Source organism: Myxocyprinus asiaticus, chromosome 5 (assembly GCF_019703515.2).
Source record: "Myxocyprinus asiaticus isolate MX2 ecotype Aquarium Trade chromosome 5, UBuf_Myxa_2, whole genome shotgun sequence".
NCBI classification, from domain to species: domain Eukaryota; kingdom Metazoa; phylum Chordata; class Actinopteri; order Cypriniformes; family Catostomidae; genus Myxocyprinus; species Myxocyprinus asiaticus.
In genome coordinates, this window is record NC_059348.1 from 34,556,119 (window position 1) to 34,571,023 (window position 14,905).

The 14,905-nt window shown below is 38.6% G+C and overlaps 1 protein-coding gene across 13 annotated transcripts in view; it reads right to left on the minus strand.

Annotated features, from left to right (window-relative positions):
* LOC127441029 (amphiphysin-like) overlaps positions 1-14,905 on the minus strand; it is a 30,771-nt gene that overhangs the window by 8,987 nt on the left and 6,879 nt on the right. For 3 of the 13 annotated variants that reach the window (XM_051698148.1, XM_051698154.1, XM_051698147.1), the window contains exons 1-2: positions 930-2,570; positions 598-630 (exon numbers count right to left, since the gene is read on the minus strand). In XM_051698148.1, coding sequence (XP_051554108.1) covers positions 598-630; positions 930-2,561 — 1,665 coding nt within the window. In that variant the 5' untranslated portion in view covers positions 2,562-2,570. The other 10 variants (XM_051698158.1, XM_051698149.1, XM_051698159.1 and 7 more) reach the window with 7 other exon arrangements.

Sequence of the window (14,905 nt, forward strand, 5' to 3'; positions counted from 1 at the left end):
TTTTCAGGACCTCTGAGAACTAAAAACAGAGCTAAAAAAAATGTATTATGCTAACACAATCACTTCGGCCAAAATTACTTTTGAGTTTGGCCACATTGACAGCAATTCATAATATAATTATGAATTATCCATTAGTCTATTAAAAATCTTAAAGGAATATGCCGGGTTTAATACAAGTCAAGTTTAGTCAGCAGCATTTGTGGCATAATGTTGATTATCACAATAATTAATTTTTACTTGTCCCTCCTTCTCTTTAAAAAATAACAAGCACAAACCTGGCTTAGTGAGGCACTTGCAATGAAAGTGGATGGGGCCAATCTGTTAACACTGAAATACTCACTGTTTGAAAAGTATAGTCACAAGACTTAAACAATATGTGTTAACATGGTTTTAGTGTGACGCTAAATCTGCCCCATTTACTTCCATTGTGCCTCACTGTAACCTCATTTTTTGCTTTTTTTTAAGAAAAGGACAGATGAGTTTAATTAATTTTTTTTTTGTGGCAATCAAAACTATGCCACAAATGCTGTCAATTGAGCTTAACTTGTATTGAACCTGGAAAATTACTTTAATCAAGCTTTCTAATTTCCTAGTTACCTTAGAAAATCCATTAAAAGTCTTGCTGGACACCTAAACCAAATTGAATAAGTAATTAGCATGTAAACACTCAAAGAACTGTATTTTAATTGTGGAACTCAGGAAGACTGGAAATACTACTTTATATTAGTACCACTAATGAACATTTAAAGCAAGCAAAGGAGAGAGAGGAGAAGAGGGCTTGGGGCTGTGGACTGTGGGAGGGGTTCCAGGGTCCGAAGGGTTTTTGTAGCAGGAAAACGTTACTTCATCTGTGGGCAGGAAAAGAGGGGAATATTTTCACTGCAGTCTACTCTATACTAAGCCAAGCAGAGAGGCAGGAAGTCAGGTACCTCTTCCAGCTCTGTACTTATTTCTTGGTACAACTTTCCATATCTCCGGTTTGCAACTTCGTCTTCAGAGAGGTCTGAATTCTCAGGCTCTTTATGACAGACTTGGTCCTCTGCGATGGTACCTTTAGGAACAGAGGTATTATTTTGCCCAGGGAAGGAGGCAGAGTGGTCTTGAGGCTGACCAGCCTCACTAGGCCAGCCAGCTGTGAAGTTTCCCTGGCCATCAGAAGAGAAGAAACCACTGCTGTCGCTCACCTCTTGCCAGGAGCCCTTACTGGAGTTCTCTCCACTGGAGTCAGCAGATGGTGCAGGAAAGGCTGCCCACTGGGCAAACCCATTGGGATGTCCATTTTTGTCATCAAAGACATTAGAGTCTTTTCCTTCTCCACCCAACTCCTTTGACCCTGTAGATTCCCAAGTCCCTGCCCAGCCCTGGTTGTTCTTTTTGGTAAATCGATCCCTGCTGCTTTCAATGGCAAAAAGATCAGATGTGTTACCATCAGCAAATGGGTCATAATTGCTCCCAGAAGTAAAAGGGTCTGATGTGAATTCACTGGCAAATGGGTCAGCTGCCCAACCTCCTGTACCTCCTTCATGGGTCTCTGCAAATGGATCTGAATCAAACCCACTTTTCTGGCTCTCTGTTGTTATCCCTTGTGTAAAGAAAAGATCACTGCCTGTTGTTGCAAATGGGTCACTCCCAGAAAAGCCAGTGGAATCTTCCTCAGAAGGCTTAAATGAATCTGCTTCAGATTCTCCAAAAGGGTCTTTCTCTGAGTTGGCGAATGGATCGTTTCCAGTACCAAATGGGTCGCTCCCTGTTGTGGCAAAAGGATCATTCCCTGTACCAAATGGGTCATTGCCTTCAGTGCCAAATGGGTCTGAACTCTGAGTAGGTTCAAGGACATCTTGAGATGTATTTTCCCCGCTCTGAGTGTCATCTAGGCTCTGGGCTGGATCAGCTGGGTCTAATAAAGGCTTATCTGAGCTCTTTTGCTCAAGCTCTGAGACACAAGCTGCTGCTTCTTCAGGATTCACAGGCATCTCTACAGGCTGATCCCAGTTGGTGGCAAATGCATCACCACCAAACCCAGAGTCAGTAGGGGTAATTTCCTTTGGGACACTGCCAGCCGTACCACAGTCTGCGAAGCACTCTTGGGCCATGGGCTTGCCTTGTTCTGGTGCTACACCTGGATTCTCATTCTCTGCAGATTCAATCTCATCATCAACACTGACCCTCCCCCTGTTCTGTCCTGGGACATCCCCCCACTCTTCAGCAGTCTCATACTCTGACCCTGATCCATCTAGCTCGACCTGACTAGACAGACCCCATATGGAGCCTTCTTCCCCATCATGACCATGATGAAGATCCTGCTCATGTCCCTCTGTGACCTCCAGAATCTCCTGACCAAACTCATTGATGAATATGATCCCGGGCAGGGGTTGCAAACCCCCTGTCTTTTCTGCCCCTCTCTCCTCTGTCTTTTCTTCTGCCCACTCCACTTGATTTGTTGCCCAGTCTGTCTGCCCTTCCTTTACACCCTCCTGTCCCTGTTCTGGCTGCTGCTCGGCCTCGCCACCCCCCACATTACAAGGATCACAGTCTGGGTTTGGCTCAGGATTGTTTTCCATATCCCAGGCTCTAACCTCATCTGTGGCTGCCTCTCCCTGAGGCTGTGGTACTGCCTCTGTGGGCCAGCCCTCAGCGGGTGGCCAGCCCTGCCCGTCCACTGCAGGCTGAATATTTCCAGATTCCTCTGCACCCAAAGCCGATGGAGAGCTAAAGTCCGCGGCCCAACTGGCAGTGAAGCCAGCATCGGTAGCCTGATCAGAAAAAACAATTTGAGAGTGGTTACTGTCTCCAACAAGTCCCTCATCATGACTACAGCTCAGAGTCTGACTGGGGGCCATCAGAGGAGGGGATGCAAAGAGAAGGTGTATTTTTCAAAGTCAGCCATATTTCCATATACAGCCAAAACACAGTGATTATGGCAACACTAAAACAGAAAAATGTCATTATGTTTTTTTTTTTTATTTTTATTTTTATTTTTTTTATTTTTTATTATTGTCCAGCCATTCTCACTGTTTTTCTGATCGGAGCATAGTTGAGCTAAACCCATCTATCACAGGACAGATCATAGTCCAAGAGACCCAATTTTGGTCAATTAAATTTTGACCAAATCTCTAGTTGCGTTTTCCCTTTGCAGGGCAGCATAGATTAGAGAGACTAAACAGGAATATTTTAACTGAGAATTAGAGAACATGAATGTTTCAACTGGGAGGCAATGTTACACTGGAGAAATGGCAAACAAGTGTATTCATTTAATTTGTAGCATTTAGGATTAAATAACCATTTAAGATTAAGTTAACTGTGTTTTTTAAAAGGCTGCTTTAATTACATTTAAAAATGGTTTTCTACCCGGACACTCTTGACGGTCATTACTTACAGGCTGCGCAGGTTCTGCATTTCCCTAGAAATGAAGAGAGATATCAGAGATATTTGCTGTCAAATTCATTCTCAGCTTGAGCATAATTATGTAAGATGTCATGAAAATATAACGATACATTCATATTTCATGTCAGTGGAAACGTATTGTTTCAACAGTGTACAAATCTAGGGCATTGCTTTTGGCACCAGATAGGATTCTGCCAGTATGTTTTTTCTCCTTTACATCAGTCCACATAGATGAAAGCACATATTCAAAAGAAGCTGACTCACCGCCCAAAGATCCCAAGGTAGTGTCTGTGAGAAAACAAAAATATGCAAAAAGTTGAGCTGCACTTATTTATGTCAGGGTGGTTAAAAGATGCTTGATCAATAACAATAGAAAAATCATAAAGATTGCTAATCCATTCATGTTTAATTTGACTGATGACTGTCTATAAATAAAACCTTTCACTGCATGTGTAAATGTAATGCAATAAAGCATAGTAGAGAGTGAAGAAGGACCTGAGATATGGGTGACTGGGTCTGCCCGATAGGTGTATTGGCATCAGGCTTAAACGGATCAAAATCTAAGTCCAGGAGAGATTCTCCGGGTTTCTCGTTTGGCTAGAACAAGAACATAAAAATAAATCAGACTTACTATTAGATCTGTCCTAATATTGTGTCAAATATTGCGTAAAAACATTTATTTACTCATATTTTTTCTCTTAACTGTACATTTTACTGAGAAAGTAAGATTCCTGTGAATGTACATTAACCTGTGGTGAGGAAACACTGATTTCTGGAAAGCCTCCATCGAACAGGTCTATTATCTGCTCTTGTTGCAGCTCCCTAGTTGGAGTAGCTTTTGGAGGAGGAGGTTTTGGAGGTCCCATCTTGAACTGATGGTGTATGATAACAATTATGCATGTGAAATATTAAAGAACAGCTTGTTGAAGAGCTACTACATATAATTACAATGCAACACTTCATATTGTACAAATACAATTAACTAGGTGTCCTCTTCAGCTCCTTTTCATATAATTGCCTATCCTACTCACGTGTGCCATCACAAACTAACTACTGATCAAGAATGGCAGTATCTACATCTTTTAGTGCTATACATAATCAATGAGCTACAAACTTCCTTACTATTTGTATCTTCATCCAGAATGGTACAGAAACCAATAACATAAACATGTTTATAAGAAGGCAGCCTATGGTCTACTGTCATTAGAGTAGTTCAGTTCACTTAATAAATATAAAAGAAGCATACAGACATTGTGCAATTGTTGTGATTATGTGTAGCACAAGAACAATCCTGACAACTGTCTTGGATGTGTTTTGAGACCTACCTGTGTAGGGGATTTGGGTCGAGGAGGGCCTGGGGAGATGGGCCTCAGTGTGTGGTTGGGGCTGGCAGCTGGGCTGCTGTCTGGGCTTTCATCATCAGGAGGGGTGGGGGTCCTGGCTAATCGGAGTGGTCCGGAGTCACTATCAACACATAAAATCGCCACAAAGAACACATTTTTGAATACTGATTGTGGTTTGATTGATTTTGAATATGTCATGTTTGCAAAATCACAGTGGGGATCTCTAAAAGAGTTAGCCTGAAACCCACAGGCACACCCTGTGCTATGTGACTTGTTTAAGAGACTGAGTTTGGCAACTGATCATGCCCATCACAATCAGCTCAGCACATTCACCTGCTTTCACTTTGAAGCTCATAATTAGCTGTAATGGTGCACTCTAAGGGACAGCAAATGGTACAGTGTTGGATGTTTAAAGTCTCAGAATTACTAAAAAGGCTGTCAAACAATTACATATTTAATCAAATTAATTACATGATATGCCAATTATTTTTCAAATCAATTACCAACTGACAGCCCAACTAAGAAATCTGATATAAAGAAATCTGTGAATTACAATCTGTTTTTTTTGTTTGTTTTTTTACAAGCAAGGGAGAAATACTTTTCAACAATTGTCCCTAAAAGGTATTGACACTAGATCTACAATCCACATCACAACTATAAACAATCATCATCTGCTTTAAGATGATGAACTAAGGGTGAGTCTTCTGCACTATAAATCCTGTTTGTCTATGTGCACAGAAATTGTACTTCCCCAAAAGTGTTCTTCCACAGAAGCAATTATTTTCCTTTGTTCCCTAAAAACACTTTAGAGGAAGAAAACTCCAATGTGCTTTGTCTACATGTATTTGTTTATTCTATACTAACTTACCGTTTCACTCTGTAACTGGAAGAAAACAAACAGAGCCAAACCATTTAAATGTTTGATATTGTTCTAACAGAATTAAAAGTATTATAATTCACAATGATGTTGTCTTGCCATCTTTCAAGATGGTAACAAATTTAAAGTTCGACAATCAAAGTTCCACCTGGACTTTGAATACTTTTAAGAACTAGACACTGCTGGCAATTATTCCATCAGTGAACAACAGTGCATTCTGCATGGAGGTTATTGTCTAAGACATACCTGGGTGCTCCTTGAATCGTGAACATTTTGTCAGAGTGCTGCTCAGCGAGCTTATTCATCACTTCATACAGCTTGTGGCAGAGCTGGACCCAAAAAGATAAAAAGTTAGAAACAGAGGCGAAAAACAACTATGAAAAGAACTATAGCATTTGGTTTACTACCTCGCTATTGGAAGACATTTACTTCTGCATTTAAGAACTGTGGTGCAACTGAATAGGTTTTTGCTCCTGCTAAGAGTTCCATTATTGTCATGTCATTTGATTGACATAAACTATAGTTAAAAGTTAATATTGCCATCACTGTAGTTAAAATAAAGTAAATCATAATAATTCTTAATCACCATTACAGACAAGTGATGCTCCAATGCTCAGATTTCATAAAGGTTTTCTGGATGAGAAACGATGACCAGGGAAACCAATCAGCCCTTTGCTTTGTCTTCATCTTGTGTTTCCATGAGTTCAAAAACTGTGAAGGCCTAACCAAAAATCTCAACAGTTTTTTTACTTTTTTATCCCACTATAAGAAACAGTCACACATCCCAGTCACTAGCAGCAAAAGAAGAAAGCAGAGAAGTGATCTGAAAAGTTTCTATTTGTTGCAACCTTTATTGTCAGGATGGAATTTTCCAAACAAACGGTCCTTCCTCTGAACATTGCAACATTTATTGCAAGATATATCATGTCATTTTTATTTGTAGATCATCAATTCCCAAAGATATATGTGCAATATTTGTAGACAATTTGCAAAATGTTAATAATAATTTTTCTCCTAATGGCAAACAGGAAAAAAAAAGAAGCTATTTTCTCGACATAAGAACAATTTCTGAAAAGGAAAATTTTAACAGATCGTTATTTTAATGCAACAGAAGTGGACCATGTGCCCACAAAAGAGTGATGCATTTGACTGTATGTGCTGATCACACTAACATAAATAAAATAGTCTTTTGCAGTGGCCTCTGTGTTGAACTGCACTGAATCATCCTTCTGGCTATAGAAGTCTTTACCATGCACTGATTCTCACTGATGGCCACTTTCTGTGTCTAATAATAAACACAATACACCATGCAGAGTTCCATGCTACAACATTACAACCATCTGTGTGGACAATGGACATAGAAGCTGTATGAATAACAGATGAATTGTCCAATGATTATGTGGCTCGAACAGATTCATACATCTTTAACACTACATAAAGAGGGGCAGGAAAACTAGCGTACCAAAATTAACTTGCCCATAGTACAGATTAATTTGGACAGTAATATGTAAGCAATGCACCATGGAAGCTCAGTATTCCACACACACACATCTAAATGTGGGAACATTTCAAAAAGGTGACTTTAATGAAGGGTAGCCAGAGCTTTCAAAAAAGTCGCTCTCCCACATTTGCACATTTTAATGAGATTTCCAGCAGATGCACTGCATTGCGAAGGAATTAAATCACCCCATAAATATCTCAATGGTTAATCGGTGTTTCTTCTGCGATTCAGAAAGCACGTCTGTCTTTCATGAGTAATAGCTGCAGCAGAGCCAAGCAGCTTGACTAGAAAATGAGATTCAGACGAGCCATGAAAGCCAAAGCTTTTCAGGCACTGGATCAGAAACAAAGTTTGACAAATCTTACTATGTAAAATGTGAAACTGATAAATCATCCTTGATAATTCAGCATTTTGCAACTGCCTTAAAAAACCCTCAAGTTGCAGGCACTGTTCCCAGGATGTCAATCACTGGGTATTCATATGTGATAAGAAACAAGCACAACTCACAAGGAACATTTGCTTTGTGTTTGTGTTTCCTGAGCATTATGTGTGACATTTAAGAAAAGTGTCATGTTTAAGAGCTTGAAAAGCTTTAGAAGTTAAACTGACTCACAAAAGAGATCTCTCTGTGGAATCGGGCTTCCAGGCTGGAGACGTTCTTGAAGGTGCTCACATAGAACCCCACCCGCCTGCAAAGAGGAGAGGAGAGGAATTTTGATTAGGCTCTAGCCTCCAACAAGTGCGCAATATGTTGAAAAAGCATCTGGACATCTCCCAAGCAGAAAAGCCACTGATTGTGATGATTACATTTTTTTTTTATACTGACCTTTTCTGTACACAAAAAGCACTTCAAACAATGGTGCATTTAATTATTGTTCCCATTCAAACAGAAAGATACCTCGAATCTTCACTGTAAAAAGTGGATACACGCATTTGTAACCTTAAAGCACTATTACTACCTGCTCTGACCCTTAAAATACATTTGTTGGTGTAAACTTATGCATCCAGGATGATTCAGTGCTAATAATATTTTTGACTTAAAGACTTAAAGCCAGTAAACTGAAATCACTGGTCGCTGTAATAATTTAAGAATCAATCATTGACAAGCCCATATCATGTACTAATCTGAATATTGGAGCAGAGATGTCTACCTCAAAATATCTATGGTGGTTAATGGCTTGAATCTAGTCTCTCCTCCATACTATTATATGTTTAGTCCACCCATAGTCATGATAGTATACAGTACCTATGTACCACCCTAAAAGCCCACATAGTACAAATCTAAAATGTATTACAGTCATTTTTTTTAGGTCGAGCTGAAACAAGCGTGGCTGGAGGGGGCAGGCAGAGAGAGGAAGCTTCTGGTTGGATAGATTATGTAACTAGGGTGCTGGTCCAGTGAGCAGACAGACTCCGCTTAATACAACATACTGCTTACCAGAGCATATTTCCCAAAACATAAAGCTCAAGCTGATGCTATATTACTTGTATTACATACAAAATTCTGTCTACAACAACATTAAGCATACTATTGCACAGTGCAAATTGCTTTGCACCACAAAACTACAAATATTAACAAAAATGTAAATGAATGCATATATAGTTACAATGGAAAACAATTGGTGCTCTAAAAAAAAACTGATGACTTATTCAAGGCACCACCAACAACATACAGATATTTATGTGACACAGAAAATGCAGAGTCTTAACTGTGTTCCATCATACTGCACATTAATGTAAACTCTAGCAACTTATGTCAAGCTACCAAACACATATATAAATTTAAACCTTTTATTATCATCAACATTCAATGTTGCCCCTATTCTACAGAATGCGAACCCACGCACCACACATTCATATATCTAATTTAATGCCACTTAGTTCACTTTCTTTTCCTTTATACATCCAGATTAGCTCCAGCCAAACAATCTAGCCTATTGCTCATCCTTGCATCCATAATAAGCATTTCTGCAACAAGACAAATAGTATTCAGTCTACATGCATTAAATTTGACAACTTTGCTTAAGTCTCTGCTTGGATCAATGCAGCACATTGTATTTCATTTGAAAGTGTTAACAAAATACCTTACCTTTTCTATGTAACAGCAGCAGTGGCATGAATGTGCACAGCTATCATGCTGAGCAACTAATGGATAAATCTGAAATACTGGGATATGAATGTACTTTCCAGGAAGTCCTTTGGTCAAATTAAATCAATATTATTGGCCAGAGCATGTATTGTCAGGGCATCAGGCTGAAAATACTGCTGGCATAATACAGCAAGGCTTCAGTTATGTAAGCAATTGACAGATAATTACTGATATAGTCTTGTAATAAATAATGTGGAACCCTGGTAAATGTGAACAGAGGGTCAAAACATGACCAACAAAAATGTCTAACTAGAAGTTAGACAATTCTATATCTATCTCTCTTTTTTTCACACAGACAATTCCAGCTCTCTCTCTCTCTCTCTCTCTCTCTCTCTCTCTCTCTTTCTGTCTCTTTTCTTTGCTGTATAGACATCTGAAGGGTTTGATTGCCTCTCATTGAAACTCTAGTACTGAGCATAATTAATTATTGTGATTACTGTTCATTTTCAGTCGACTTATTTTCAATAAACAGATCTGGAGGTCTGACTGTCTCAAATGTATCTTATCACATCTAAGATAATGAACAACCAAAAAATGAGAAACATCTTAAATATTAACCGATTCTTTGAATGCTCTTCATGTAGTGAAAATTATCCACCCTTAAACACAGATTTCAACAGTAGTCAGTCATAATGTCTCACCTGTCCCAGAGCGTGGGCAGCTCATCCTGTAGGCCAACATTAAGATCATCAAAAACCCTTTGTGCCTTTTTCAAGTCTTCCTCTGCCTAGAGGCACAGACATATGCACATAAGCTCAAGCAACAGCTCAGATCACTGCCATCCACATTTAAAGAGGTTTCAGCAGTTATAAATTCCACTCAAAACCAAGGATGTAACCAAATATTCAAGATTGAGGGAGACCATAGGTACAATTTTAGAAATCATCCATTGAAAAAGCCATATTGATTGACTGCTACTCTGAATATTAAAGGTAAATGCATCCCCTTCAAGCTCTTTGGTGGTTACGGCCCTGTTCAGAATATTTCAATGTTAAATAAATGCAGTTACAACACATTCAAGTTGAAGAGACAACAGAAAAGAGCAATATACTTTTGCTATCTTTTTCTCATTCCTCATGGTTGAAGTCTGCAGGGTCTCAAAATGGTGCCTTGCACTGTCATAGTCAATTAACTTCCTGCTTCTCTTCGCTACACGCATCTGGAGGAAGGGAAAAACACTTGTGGTTACTATGGTTACTCTTCAGTCAAACAAGTTTTGCAGTCATTCACAACCCTTTGCTGGCACATACATCAGCTTAAACAATATGGCTGATAAGAGGGGAAACTATGAAAAATCCATCCGTTCAAAACAATTAAATGGGAGTAAAATGTCATTGGCACCTTGAGATCTGGGAACTGTGTCAAATATGCTTCCAGTGTGTCGAGTGTGGAGTCAACTAGCTTCTGATGGAAGTCCTCCCACAGAGCGTCACAGTTCTGAAGAGGAGACATGACAGCCATCAGTTAGATTATCTGAGTGCATTCGACAACCATTAGAGACTTAAAAGGATAGTTAAACCAAAAATGAAAAGTCTGTCATCATTCACTAACCCTCATATTGTTCCAAACCTGTATGACATTCTTTCTTCTATAGGCAGAATGCTAGCTTCAGTCACCATTTATTTTCATTGCATCTTTTTTCCATACAATAAAAGTGAATGTTTACTGAGGCCAGTATTCTGACAAACCTCTCCTTTTGTGTTCCATGGAAGATAGAAAGTCATATGGGTTTGGAACATCAAGAGTATTAGTAAAAGATGACAGAATTGAAAGTTTTTTTAAAGTCAATTTGAAACACTGTTCGAAACCCATTTAATGCATTTCCAAGTGAAACTGGATATTCAACAGGAATTGATTAGCTTATGAAAAGTGGGCCTTCTACACCAGAATGGAGCCAGACCTGAACGCAAGTTTGATCAAAACAAATAGCAAAGCTCAATAGCTATTTGTCTGTTGGTTAATACTATCCAATAGCCCACACAGACTAAATGATGTGAGCGGAAAAGGGAAGTCGCTTCAAAGGAAGAGCAATTCTTTAAATTTTAATTAAAGATTACAAACACATTTTCTAAATTTAGAATGTGCACAGATGAATTGTTCACAACAATAACGGAAACTTACATTGAAATAGCAAACAGGGACAAGTTTGATATCATGTTGACATTAACAGAGCTGGATCATTGCAGGAAGAAAAAGAGACAATGCTAAGGAGATAATCTATAACCCCCATTAAATGTTATTCTGTAGCTCTGCAGCTTCTCCTCCTGCAACACAAATAGATTACTTCAGGTGCTGGATTTGTGATCAGCAGCAGTGAAATTAAAATCTAATTAGGCTCATCCTCATTCACAGGGGATGCTTTGCAAATCCGATAGAGGAAGCTGAATTCATTTAGCTCCCCCTCAGAGAGGTGTGAGTAAACAGTGCACTCATGAAAACATGAGAGTCCTTGGGTAAATTAAATTCATTCTCTGAGGACAGTGTTGAGTCATAGCCCCACTCCCTTTTAAAATTGACATATGCCATTATATACCATTAATAGCTCCCTCCTTCAAACAATATCATCTGTGCACAACTGACAAATGGACAAACTCTATTAAACACCCATTTGCTTTAATTCCTCTTCAGTAGCAAAAAGCCACAACACACATTTTTGAAGTAATTTTTTCTTTATAGTAGTTATACCTACAGGATGTGATGCAGGCTTTTAAATTCCCTGCATGAGAATTTGAACAGCCTGTGGATTAATATAGCAAGTTGTCTATGACATACATGTGCATAAGTCATAATGGTTAAAAGTGATTTAACCCCCTTTTCCCTAGAAGTTACAGCATTTTAACCCTTGCTCATGTACTGAGTACAAATCCCTCAGCTGATTTGTGTGTGTGTACTGACAAGATCTCTTGCTTGTTCTTAAACACCAGATCTCTTAATCCCTAGTTTGGTACAATAATGTTCTAGTGTTGACGGAAATGTTCTCGATTTTTCTGTCTTCAAATGAACTTTATACTTAGGTTACCAGTCAAGCATTTAATTTTTGCCCACTTTTACAACTGTTCATAAGCATATAGAACTACACAGGAGAATTCAACACCTAGCCTTGATCTTTTAGCAGCTCTTTAGATGCTGTATTACATATGCAATTACTCAGCATTTCTCACAGGCCATTTGCATGGTGGATCTCTTCTAACTGTGTTCACTACCAAATAAAAAACAATAGAGTATTTTTAGATGCTCAGACATAATCTTGCCCTGTAATTTTTCACAGTGCCCAGTTTTAAGCCATTTGTATAATGGACAATACCATTGCAGGCATTGTTTAACAGTTCTAACTTACAAGCAATACAGAATTTTAAACACAGAACTCAGGACAAAGACAGCTATAATTCTGGTTACCTTTCCAATGGTCATGACATCATCCTTGCCGTGCCAGTCAGGCTCATAGACTTCATGTAACGACTCTGTCAAATTCATAGAAGCCTGCTGCATCCCTGCAATTATTATAAAAAGAGAACTCAGTTCAGTTTTCAGAAAGCATGTGTATGAACCTGTATGTGTGATTTGAATAGTTTACCTTTCACAGCTGCTATGTAAGCCTTCATCTCCCTCTGTAGCCTAGAGCCCTCAGACTATGGATCAGAACATAAAAGAAGAGATTCACTGCCATTTAACATTCATCACATCAGGTATTAAACCACACACACATGCAACAATGACAACATTATATTGACTTTCATTAATCATCTTTCAACAGTAGGTTTTCTTTTCAGCGCATGTCAGAAATAACAAGATATCTATCACAGGTTAACCAATTAATTTCTGCATAAAATGGCAGTAGTTTTACACACAATTATACAACAGTTTATGAATTTGTGTGAGTTTACAGTAAATTCCTGACTACTAGTTGCATGACTTTCACATTATATTTTACAGTAGTAGTTCTACAATTTATTACAATTAAAAACAACTGTATACTGTGACTTCACAGTGAACAGGGCCATGAAATTTCTGTAATGTAGCAGTGCTGTATTGTAGAATCACAATTATTAAATGTATATTTTTAACCTGCAATGTTTGTAAATTGGCACCATTATTGAGTTATGTATGCTGAGTGCTGATTTCTGTGTGTACCTGGTTGCCAAATCTACTAAAAGTTTATGTGCATTAATGGATCAATCATATCACAGCATGGCATTGCAAGCATCACTACCTCATTATTTGATTACAACCATTTATTTTTTCTTACAAATGCATCATATAGTGTAGACTACACATCTTGATCAGACAAAGTCAATCTCTAAATTGAACTAATTTTCTCCATCACACAATGCAAAGAATAATGTTAATTAATAACAATTGCACCAGCTAAGAGAAAATGTATTTGCTGTAAGTCTAAGTTCCCATTCAAAGGGTACACTAAACACCATAATGAGACTGTGACTTGAGACTTCAAACTAAATACAATTATCCCACAATGCAGTGAGAAACTGTTATTTCTTTTTTACAGTAATTTGTTGTGTTATATCAGAAAATGGCAAAGTCTCCATTCATTTTACAGTAAAACACTGAAAGCGGTATTTTACTGTAAGAAATTACTGTTAAATATTGTAAAATCCTGGTAATTTTTTACAGTGTAGACACAGAAGGCAGGTGTCTTGAGGTATGTTTTAAACAGTTGACTTTTTTCAACTAAAAAAATTGTCTGTCCTACATGAGAAGCTAAAAAAACAGCAAGATGCAGATCAATGGTTACAGACATCTGTCTAGTGCATGTTTACACAGGAAAAGGAAAATAGTGCGGACAGATGCAGAAACGTGTTTGGTGCAAAAACGGCTCCTAAGAGAACTGATATTTAGCATAGCACAATTTCACTATTTGTATCACTCCGCTGTCTTCGCGGCATTCCAGACCACAGTATGTGAGTGGTGCGGAGAGGAAGCAGAATGGTAAGCAGGAAAAGGAAAACCCGGAGTGGTGCTGGAGTGGAGTGATTACATAACGTTTTAAGCGGGGAAGGGAGACTGCTGTTGCTCCAGTCTACTCACAGACTCTAGTCCAGTATATGTGTTGCTTGTCGACCCATAAAACCGGATTATTTGCCTTCTTTTGGAACTATTCACGTTGGTTCACAAAAAACATGCAAAATGACTGGCTACATTTTGAATGAAATGTAAGTTACTCAATATTAACTTCTTCAGTTGAACTCAACTGCACTGTTGTATAAAAGCAATCAAACCCACAATCATGCTGTTGTGCTTAATATCAGCAAGGCTGTGATTTGGCTGTATAATTTAGTCATTAAATAAATAATATTTTTGTTTCCGAGCAGAGTTACAATTTCATAGCTGAAGTGAATCTATAGTCTCAGTAAAAACCTATACATAAGGTGTTGTCACTGAAAACAACATCATAAAGAGTTTCCAGCAATTGAGAACAATTACTGTCCATGGTACTTAAATCACTGCATCACACTGAAACATACAAGCAGTCAAAAAACAAAACAAAAACAGTCCGCTGTCCTTTTCCCTCTTTAGCATATCGCGGCACCATTTTGCAGCCCTCTTCAGCCAGTCGAGGCCCGTTCTGCATAACACGGCAGCCCATTTCAGCTTATCGCCACCCGTTTACCCCTGTTTTGTGGCCGGCCCAC